At 53.6% G+C, this 10,583-nt stretch overlaps 1 protein-coding gene across 1 annotated transcript; it reads right to left on the bottom strand.

The window, feature by feature from the left end:
- Window positions 1–2,155: 2,155 nt before the first annotated feature.
- KCND1 (potassium voltage-gated channel subfamily D member 1) lies at window positions 2,156–10,480 on the bottom strand. Its single transcript, XM_060086722.1, has 6 exons — window positions 7,789–10,480; window positions 5,684–5,846; window positions 5,498–5,581; window positions 5,311–5,409; window positions 4,789–5,039; window positions 2,156–3,468 (listed from the first exon to the last, which is right to left on the bottom strand). The coding sequence occupies exons 1-6, from the start codon at window positions 8,907–8,909 to the stop codon at window positions 3,240–3,242; spliced, it is 1,947 nt and encodes a 648-aa protein (XP_059942705.1). The 5' UTR covers window positions 8,910–10,480; the 3' UTR covers window positions 2,156–3,239.
- Window positions 10,481–10,583: the final 103 nt, after the last annotated feature.

The following is a 10,583-nucleotide window of genomic DNA, read 5'->3' as shown; positions in this document are numbered from 1 at the left end:
GCAATGATAATCCCAATTTAAGGATCAGAGGTTAATGCTTGCAAAGGGTCTGGTGCTGTGCCTGGCATCTAGTGAGTGCTCAATAAATTAGTCTGCACTGCAGTGCAGTAGAAAGAATCCCAGGCTTTGGAGTCAGGAAGACCTCAGTGCCAGGCACGGTGGACCATTACCAACTGTATGACCTTCAGGAGGTCATTGTGTCTCAAATTTGAGGTTACCCATGTGTAAAACGGGAATGATAATGCCTGCCCAGACTACCTCAGGGAGTAGTTATGGAGTTGAGATGAGCTCATGAACGGAGAAGTTGTTGTGAGAGGTGAGGGCTCCCTGCCAGTCTTAAGAGCCAAGCCATATACAGGCCATCAGAAAGCTCTTCTGAGTGCCACCTAACCTTCTCCCTTCAGATGCCAACCCTAGTTGAAGTTCTTCCTTGAAGGGTGTTAGTAATAAACAGACTATGGTGGTATTTTCTGCTCATGAGACTTAATGGGAGGAGAAGACTCACGTTTACTGGGCTTACTGTGTTTAGGACACCGTGCCAAATGCCTGTGCACATTATCACATTGAATCTTCTCAGGACCACTCACTTGATCCATGTATCCCACTCCCTACTCAATATTTGTCCAGCACTACACATCTAAAACTGAACTTATGATAATAATTGTAGTTAACCTTCACCAAGTACTTTCTATGTGCCTGTCACTGTGTGCTCAACAGCTTTGATGTTCCCTTTGACAGTGAATGAATGGCACCCCCTCCAGCCTTTGCCCAAGGCAGAAACCTGGGAGTCAACCCTGACTGCTCCCTCCTCAACTCCCACATACCTGTCAATCCTAAATCTTGCCAGTCCTATCTCTGAAATCTCTTGACTTTCCAACTCTTACTGCCACTATCCCGTCTAAGCCACTATCACCTGTCAACTCGGCAACTGCAAAAGCCGTCTCACTGTTCTTCCTCCCTCCAGGACTGGCTCTCTATAACCCACTCCCCACAGCCAGAATAATCCTTCTGAAACACAAAACTAGTGATGACTTTCCTGTTTATAAGCCTTCAGAGGTCCCCATTATCCTTAGGATGAAGTCCACATCTGTATCATAGCTTCAAAGGCCTTTTGTGATCTGGTCTACCTCTACATCCTCACCCTCATCACAGTCTCACACTCTCCTCACTAGCTGTGCTGAACCACGTCAGTTTCCCAAGGCCCTGAGCTGGCACTCTAACCTCCAGGTCATTGCACATGCTGTTCCCTCTGCCTAAAACATTTTCACTCTTTTGTCTTTTGCCTGGCTAACTTTGACTCATTGTTCAGCCAGGTTAGGTTCTCTTGCCATCTATATGCTTCTGTAATCCACTAATCTTGGTTCTACTACACTATATTGTAACTGCTTAATTGCCTTCCATGCTCACCTCTGTAGATCAGAGATGATGTCTACTTTGCCCATTTCTGTACCCCTAGGGCTAGCACATGATATGCAGTTAATAAATATTTGGTGAATGAATGAATGATTATTTCACAGATTAGCAACCTGAGGCAAGAGAAGAGAAGTGATTCTCTCACCCAGGGGCTGGAATCCAGGTCAACCTGAATCCAAGGTCTATCTTCTCTGTGCTCCACAGAGCTCAGTTACACTAGTCTAGTATATCCAGTAGTCCAGAAGAGACAATACAGGTAGGGGACATCCACAGGGAAGGGGAATTTGCCAAACTGAGAGATGCTTCTCATCAGGGTTCAGTTCAGAGCTGTTTGCTATCAGGAAGCCTGGGTTCAAGTCTCCTCTAACCAAGCGTGTGCTGCTTTGGGTCTCAGTTTCCCCATCTGTGAGTGAGGGGGCTAGAGCAGATTATGTCCATGGGGCATGTCTCAGGACGTCCTAGCCTACCTCACTGGCTGCAGATTCACCTCTTCGAGCACCCTCTTTCACTTCTCCTAGATCCCCATCTTCTAAAACACACCAGCAACCATCCACCTCCCATAACTTTCCCCATAACAGCCCTTCTACTAGTTAAAAGGAATTGAAATTGGGAGTATTTTCAACCCCTCCAGCCCAACTCAGCCCCCAAACCCACAGAGCCAGGAGGTGCTCATCCTTGTCTCTCCTCTCAGGTTTTATTGACTGATGGAAACTACATCTTTGTCAACCACCAGCTCTGCAGGGACAGTGCTGGGGACAGGGAACCTGAGATGATGCCAGATTTCAGCCTGAGAGCAGACAGAGAGTTCCGGAAGGTGACCGAAGAGGGAGAAGAGAGAGGGATATGTGAAAAGGCATTGTGGGGTGAAGGAGGAGATCAAGAAGTTCCTCCTGCCTCCTCCAGCTGCCAGAGCTCAGGAACAACCCAGGCCTCAGCCCCTGCCACTTCTGGACTCCTGCCCAAGAACATGGAATCAGCCCATGATCTCCAAACACAGCCCAGCTCTCGCCAGCTGCCAGGCTTTTATCTCAGCCAGTCCAGACTCCAGCCCAACCCAGGAAGGAAGCAAGCCAGAGAAGAGAGAAGGAGGAGTAGTTAGAGGTGGCCCCTATGATTAGGGCAGATGTAAATACTGCAGCAAACTGGGCAGAGGCTTTGCATAATGTCATGGCAGCAGCTGCTATTGCTAGAGTTTGCTGGGGGCCCAGTGGAGGACGGGGTTGCAGGGGCCCATTTCCAGCAGCCAGGAAAGGGGGGTGGTGTTTGTGCTATCTGTGTGTGTTGGGAAAGGCAGCCTGACCCCTGAACCAAGGTCACTGCTGAGGCCACAGCCCAAGAAGCCTGTGGTGGCACTCCAAGCTTCGGAATTTGAGAGTTGTTGGGCCTGGTGGAGGGTGGGGACTTCTTCTAGAGGCCAGATCAGAAGTGAGGGTTCTCTTCTCTGAACCCCCAAACCTCCACAGCTCAGCCAGAGAGAAGAGGAAGTTTCACCTCTTCTTCTTGGGCCAGAACTCCTGAGGGGAGGAGCATGCAGGAGGCCCACTTGGGTAGAGGGGCCAGTCCCAGTGTGCTGGAGCAGGGAGGCTGGGGGCCTGAGGAAGCCCAGTGCTTCAGCTCCCACAGGGAAAACTGTCTGGGGTAGGGGAAGTTTCCCTTTCCCTGGCTATTTCCCCACCAGGTGGGCCATTCCATGAAACTCCATTGCATAGTTCTCAGTGGGGGGCAGAAGGGGTCCCCAGGCTGCCCTTCTCTGCATCCCCAAAATACGGCTTTGGCAGGGAGCCCCCAAGAATTGGGAGAGCGTGCTGTATGGGCAGGCCCGTCCCTCATAGGGAAGAGATCTTGACAGTCTCGGGAAGGAGGCAAGGGGTACCCAGGCTGGAGTTCCTGAGGGTGCTGCTGGCCCCACTGCCACCACCGCCAGGGGAGGAAGGTTGGCTCTCATCTGGGGTGTTGGCAGGAGGGGTGGGGATACTGATGATGGCAGCCACGAAGTCCCGGCTGTCGCAGTTCAAGTCAAGGCTGTCATGGGGCTTGGCATTGAGGCTTGAGCGGCTGTGGATAAGGGTGGGAAGATGGAAGGCTCTTAAAAAGTCATCTTAATACTTGCCACGGCAATCATGACATTTATTGAGTGCCTACTGGGTCCCTGGCACTGTGCTAAATGCTTCCCCTGCACCCTCAATTATGGCGGTGCAGAGTGAGGGCTCTGGAGTCAAATAGTCCTGATCCCACCTCAACCACTCTAAACCTCTCTTCTCTCATCTGTAGCATGGGAATAACAATGTTTTCTACCTCACAGAGATGTTGTGGAGATTAAATAAGATAATAAATGATACAAAATGCTCAGAGTAGTGTCTGCTACATAATGAGCACACACATCAAAGTGTTAACTATTGTGCTTACTCCTTGCAGTGCCAGAGTCCTCACAACAGTCTACTGTAAGATCTACACAATCTGGTCCCTGTTCCTTTCTGATTTTACCTCCTACCACTCTCCCCCTCACTCACTCCACTCTACTCACAGAAGCTTCCTGGCTGTGTCTCTAACATGCAGACCCATTCCTGCCTCAGGGCCTTTGCACAGGCTGTTTGCTTTGCCTGGAAAGCTCTCCCTCTAGGTATCCACGTGGCTCATTCCCTCTCCTCCTTCAGATCTCAGCTCAGACGTCACCTCAGCAAAACCTTCCCCGACCACACTGTTAAAACTGCATCACACCCTGTTCTACACTCTCTATCCTCCATCCCTGATTTATTTTTCTCCTTGGCACTTAACGCACTGCATCATCTGTGTATTTGTTTTTTAACTGTCTCATCTCACTAGAATAGAAGTTCCATAAGCTCAGGATTTCTGTCTGTTCTATTCACTGCCAAAATTGAACTAAACTCCTAAACTAAAGTGAATTCCAAAATGCCCCAAATTGTGCCTAGCATACAGTAGATGCTCAAAAAATGTTTATTGAAAGTACAAATGAAAAATGAGGAGTTCCAGGGCCTCCCTGGTGGCGCAAGTGGTTGAGAGTCCGCCTGCCGATGCAGGGGATACGGGTTCGTGCCCCGGTCTGGGAGGATCCCATATGCCGCGGAGCGGCTGGGCCCGTGAGCCATGGCCGCTGAGCCTGCGCGTCCGGAGCCTGCGCGTCCGGAGCCTGTGCTCCGCAACGGGGGAGGCCACAACAGTGAGAGGCCCGCATACCGCAAAAAAAAAAAAAAAAATGAGGAGTTCCAGACAAGATAAGCCCAAGCTTCCAGCATGGAGGAGTTTGGGTTTGCGCTTGACTTGCTAGGAGGCCTGGAGTCATGAAATCTCAGACCGCTTGGTCCAAGCTCTGAGCTTCCCCGGGAGAGGGGCTGCACAGCAGGTCAGCACGCTTACCTCTGAGGGGCAGGGCTCCTCTGCAGCCCTGCCAGCGTGTCCAGCTCCTGCATGCTGCCACGGCTGACCGAGGCAGTGGAGTTGGCAAGGCGGATGGCACGGCGCTTGGCTCTGCGGGGGCAGCAAGAGGATAGCAGGCTGCCAGGCCCCACTGGCTGGGAGGACACGGACGTGCTGCGGCTGGTGCGGCCACCCAGCGAGAGAGCACCCAGGGCCTCACTGAAGGTTAGCTCATCCGTGAACTCATGGCACTGTGGGCAGAAGGGAGGCACGGTCACAGGGCACCACAAGGAAGCTGACCTCACCCCCAGGCTTTTGCTTAGGCCATTCCTTCCTTCCTGTAAGTCGCTCTCTCTTCCCTTCCCTTGCCCATCCTTCAAGGCTCAGCTCTACTTGGGCCTCTTCCGGGAAGCCCTGTGTGATTTCCACAATTAGTAGTGAGCCTCCCATCCCAGGAGGGAGCTGGCTTGGTGGCAAAGGGACCCCCTTCATTCTGCCACACCACCTCTCATTAGGCCTCACCGTTGTCTTCTCTAGACAATGCAGCAAGTGGTGATGTTGCTGCTCAAAAGCAGAACGTTTCCTGACACACAGCGCCTGTTCTTCCCCACTGCTGCTGTCCTGGAGTGGATAGAGCAGAGAGATGAGGTGAGCACCTTCCTCCTCCCATCACTGCTCACCTCCCACCCCAATCCAGGCCCCTATCCACCTCAAGACCCCCGTTCTGCTTGTACTGCAGGAAGGCGTTGGTGGTACCACTCTTTGCCAACCGGATCCTTGCCAAGCGCACCTTCTACAGAGAGAGGAGGAGATAGAAGGTCAGGTAGGCAAACATAAGAGTAGACTGGCTTGGGGTGTGGGGAATAGGAGGTACTCAGACGGAAGGTGCAGTTACCTGCTGTGCTCGGCGCTTGTCAGCACGCTGGTTCTGGTGGTAGATGCGGCTAAAGTTGGACACAATGACTGGCACAGGCAGAGCAATGACCAAGACGCCACTGAGTGAGCAGATGGATCCGAAAATCTTGCCAGCAATGGTGCTGGGCACCATGTCTCCATAGCTGGGGCCGGGGGAGGTAAGCCAAGGTCAAGAAAAATACCCACCCACCCCTCAGTCCCCCACTGCATCCCATCCAACTTGACTCACTCTGTGACCCTGGCCAGGCATTCAAACTCTCTGGTCTCAGTTTCTTGCTCTGCAAAAATTGGGGAATGACCACTCTGGCCACCAGTGGGGGTCAAATGAGAAATGGGCCCTCAGCCCCTACTGTCTGCTGCCCCCATCCAAGCCGTGCACCGGGCATCTGAGTCAGCTGGAAATCTATTAATACCAAGCATGGGGGGAAGGAGGAAGTCACAGGCAGTAAATATAGCCTCCCGGAGAGAGAGTCCCACCACCACAAGCCAGCTAAGGGGCTCTGAGTCCTGGGAGCAGTGCTCTGTTGGTTTTGCTTGTGTCTGTCTTACCTTCTCTAGGTAGCACCCCATCCTATTTCCCCAGGGGAAGCCTTGAAACTGTCCTCATATTAAAAAATAGAGGGGGAGCCTTGAAACTCCTCCCTCCCTTTCTCCATACCACCCCCCCCTCCCATGGAGATGGAGCAGAGCCAATCTTACCAACTTGTTTGGTTGGGGGTGGGGGGAGTGAAGCTCAGCAAGGTTCCATAACTGATTTGCTCAAAATCACACAGCATACTCTTGTTCTAACCACGGGACCAATCAGATCCCCTCCACAGAAACGCAGCCTCTGCAGTCTTCAGCCTCTAGGCCTTTGCCCCCACCCCCTCCCCCAGGATGCCTCTTCCTTATTCTTTACTTTGACTCATTTAAAAGTCTCTCCAGGGCTTCCCTGGTGGCGCAGTGGTTGAGAGTCCGCCTGCCGATGCAGGGGACACGGGTTCGTGCCCCGGTCCGGGAGGATCCCACATGCCGCGGAGCGGCTGGGCCCGTGAGCCATGGCCGCTGGGCCTGCGTGTCCGGAGCCTGTGCTCCGCAACGGGAGAGGCCACAACTGAGAGGCCCGCATATCGCAAAAAAAAAATAATAATAATAAATAATAAAAATAAAAGTCTCTCCAACTTGGCCATTTCTGGCTCTGTGATGTATCATCTCTGACTGTGTCCTCAACTGTGAGACATCCTCCCAGGGTGAGGACTGAGTAGGATAAAAAGACATCAAAATACCCAGTTCCAACCTGTTCTCAGTGCTCAGTATTTGTCAATACAATCCTGAAACTCCAACCAGAGTTAATTTCTACTTTTTAGAAACCTCAAATCAATTTTTCTGTTCTACTACTAAGGTCCTGAGTAATCCCAATGTATCCGTTCAACAGATACTGAGCAGCAACTGCATACCTAATCCCAGTGATAGGAATTTAGAAAAGGACCACAGTTATCTGCCCTAGACAATGTCTTTAAGAGCAACATGAGTTTGGTGATTTCATTTGATGCGCTTATCCCATTTCCTCTCAAGGACTGGCAGTAAAAAAAAAAAATGATGCTGAAAATATCTTGTTCTGGGGAAACATCAAGGAATCACCGAGCCACAGAGGTAGTGCCCCACACAGCAGATGAATCTAAAGGGTTGAGAGACATGGGTCCTCAAGATGGAAAAAGGGGTGATAGAAAGCGAATATCTATTTATCCTGCACCAGAAACGTTCAGATAACTTTCATAACCATGATGTCACTGAATCCCCTCTGGATGTTGAAGGGATCATCATTTCTCATTTTGCAGAGGGGAAAACTAGCCCAGAGAAAACAAGGTCAACAGAAAGAGTGCAGCTAAGACCATCGTTGAACCCAAGTCTCCTGACCTGAAAATTAAGGCATTGTCAGAGCTGGGAGGGATTTGGAGATTAATCCAACTCCCTCACTTTTTACAGATGACCAAATTGAAGTTCAAATAGAGAGAGAGAGATCATTTATCTAACCTTTTTAATTTTACAGAAAAGGTGAGTGTAATTGACTGATCAGGCAGCTCCCCACACAGGGTCTGCACTCACCCAAGTGTGGTCATGGTGACAATGGTATACCAGAAGGCCGCGGGGATGCTAGTAAAGTTGGTCTTGTTTGTGCCCTTCTCGGCATAAAACATAACAGTGGCGAAGATGATGATGGCCATGGTAAGGGAAAAGAGGAGAAAGCCCAGCTCAGAGGCACAGCTCTTGAGTGTGTAGCCCAGAATCCGCAAGCCCTGTGAGTGCCTGGAGAACTTGAAGATACGGAACACCCGGAACACCCGCAGGGTGACAAAGGCCCCCGAGACATCTTCGTTCTTGGGCACGAGGAGCCCAATGTAGTAGGGCAGGATGGCCACCACGTCGATGAGGCTCATTACACTCCGCAGGAAGCGGCAACGGCTAGGGGCCGCGAACAGCCGCAGAAGGTATTCACCTGTGAATATGAGTACACAGGCCGTGTCCATGCAGAAAAAGGCCAGCGGGAAGCGCTCGCCACAGGGCTGCTCCCTCGGGGGCCGCCGTGCAGGGCCGCGGCACGGAATGGTCTCAACCACGTTGGCGATGACCGACACAGCGATGAAAAAGCCAGTAACGTAGTAGAAAACGAGGGCTGCGGTGCTCGTGTGTGGGTTCTCAAAGGCCCGCCAGAGCTGTTGCCGCAGGGAGCTGCCAGCTGGCAGGGATGGGCCGTCCCCGGCCTGCTCAGCCTCCTCGTCCTCCGCCAGGCGCTCGGCGTTCTCCTTCTTGCGGTCCCGGTACTCTTCGAGGCAGCAATCGCCCATGAGCTCAGGCACCAGGCCATAGAAGGCCAGCTCGTCGTCAAAGGCCTGGATGCACTCCTGCCGTGGGCAGTGCAGGCGGCCCGTGCGGTAGAAGTTAAGCACGTGCCGGAACATGTCTGGGTCGCGATCAAAGAAGTACTCGCCTGAGTCGGCGTCATAGAAGAATTCCTTTTCTGAACTGCCCAGCAGAGTGTCTGGGTAGCGGTCGAGCGTGTTCTTCCAGGTCTCAAAGCGCCGTCCGCTCACGTTCACCACCAGAACCTCATCCCCTCGAGAGGTCTTCACCCCCGGCGCGGGGGGCAGGGGCTGCTGGGCCAGGGGCAGCCAGCCCACCGCGGCCGCCCGTGCAAAAGGCAGCCATGTGGCCACGCCTGCTGCCATCCTGCCACGCCCCAGGCCCACGGAGACTTGGGGGGGGTGGCCTTTAGGAGAATGTGGCTGTCTCCAGGATGGTGGAGGCTTGGAGAGGCCCTGGGCCACTCGCACAAGGAAACTGGGGGTGTCTAGAGAGGCCAAGAGGAACCGGGAGGAGGAACTAGAGAGATGGGCAAGGGCTTGGGGGACATGTAGAGGGTCTTAGAGGGACCAGGGCGATGTCTTGAGGGAGTGAGAAGGGGCTAGGGGACATGGAGAGGAGCAGAAGAGGAGCGCCTAGAGGTGCCAAAAAGGATCCGAGGGAGTGTTTAGAGACTGAGATGATTCTAAAGGGGTCAGCACTGCCTGAGAGGTATCTGGGGGTGTCTAGGATGAAGCAAGAAACACTGGGGAGTTGTCCACACTCTCAAGAGCTCTGAGGGAAGGAAGAAGGGACTGGAACCACTTAGTGGGGTTGGAGAGGGGATCGGGGCATCCGGAGGGGTAGAAATGGAACCAGAGGTGTTTGCAAGAGGCTGAGAGTGTCTGGAGGGGGATTCTGAAGGAACTGAGAGAGGTGAGGAGGGTTGTCCAAACCCTCAAGACTTCTGGGGAGAAGATAAGGGGGTTGGAGCCCCTTTGTGGATCTAGGAAAGGGGTTGGTGCATCTAAGCGGTGGCTACAGAGCCAGGAGTTTGTAAAGAGGCTGAGAGGTGTCTTGGGAGTGCCTAGAGCTGCCAAGAATAGCCTGAGGGTGGGGTGTCCACAATCTACAGGAGTTCTGGGGAAGGAAGGAGAGGTGGGGCCCCCTAGCGGGGCTGGAGAAGGGGGTGGGGTATCTAAAGGGTTAGATATGGGGCCAGGTTATTTTTCGGAGGCTGAGAGGTGTCTGGTAGAGAAGGGTATCCAGGGGGCGCTGAGAAAGCCTGGTCCACCCTCTCAAGAGTTCAGGGGGTAGGGAAGGGACCTGGAGAACCCCTCAGGGCTAGGACTCAACTGGAAGAAAGTTGGGCACAGCCCCAGAGCATCCAGAGAATCAAAAAAGACTAAGATAAGAGGAAGACGGGGTCCCCCTCAAAATGGGTTGGAGGGCAGGGTGGGGTGTTGAAAGGGAGTTGGGTGTGTCTGCAGGGAGGGGGGCTCCTGGGCCTTACAGGAGCCCAGGAAGGCTGGGATCTGGCTGCGTCCCACCGTTGGGGGCTGGTCTGGGGAAACCACACCCCGAGGTGGTATGTGCTGGGCAGCGGCAGAAGCAGCAGCGGCAGCAGGACGAGAGGAGGAAGAGGAGAAGCAGCCACAGCCAGGCCTGGGAGAGGAGAAGGCAGCACAGGCAGGAGGAGGGGGCTGGGTCCCTGGAAGGAGGCTCTGGAAGGCCAAGGTCCAGTAGGAGTGTCCCAGGATGGGCTAGGGCCTGGGGGCTGGACCAGGGAAGGACAAGGACAGCACTGTTGGTGGCCCCCTCCCCCTCCCCATAGGGCCGTCCTCACCTGTGTCCCCGCTGCAGCAGCGGCAACAGCGGTGGGGCTGGGGGTACCAAACACCGGAGCTCCTGCCCCACTCTGCAGAGCTGCCCAAGTTCTCCACCTCCTCTGGCTCTCTCTCCCCGCCCCTCTGAGCTTGCCGGGAGATGGAGAGAGAGGCAGGGAGGGGCCTCGTGGCTCCCAGAGCCCCCTCCCCTAGGGCTGCCTGAGAGGGACCCTG

Source organism: Mesoplodon densirostris, chromosome X (genome assembly GCF_025265405.1).
Source record: "Mesoplodon densirostris isolate mMesDen1 chromosome X, mMesDen1 primary haplotype, whole genome shotgun sequence".
Classification (NCBI taxonomy): Eukaryota; Metazoa; Chordata; class Mammalia; order Artiodactyla; family Ziphiidae; genus Mesoplodon; species Mesoplodon densirostris.
This window is presented reverse-complemented; position numbering and strand designations above follow the sequence as displayed.

Coding starts and splice junctions, on each gene's coding strand:
- KCND1 (XM_060086722.1), bottom strand. CDS start 8,909: ATGGCAGCAGGCGTGGCCACATGGCTGCCTTTTGCACGGGCGGCCGCG. Junction 5,410..5,497: donor AGCAGAACGGGGGTCTTGAG/GTGGATAGGGGC, acceptor TATCCACTCCAG/GACAGCAGCAGTGGGGAAGA. Junction 5,040..5,310: donor ATTGTCTAGAGAAGACAACG/GTGAGGCCTAAT, acceptor TTCTGCCCACAG/TGCCATGAGTTCACGGATGA.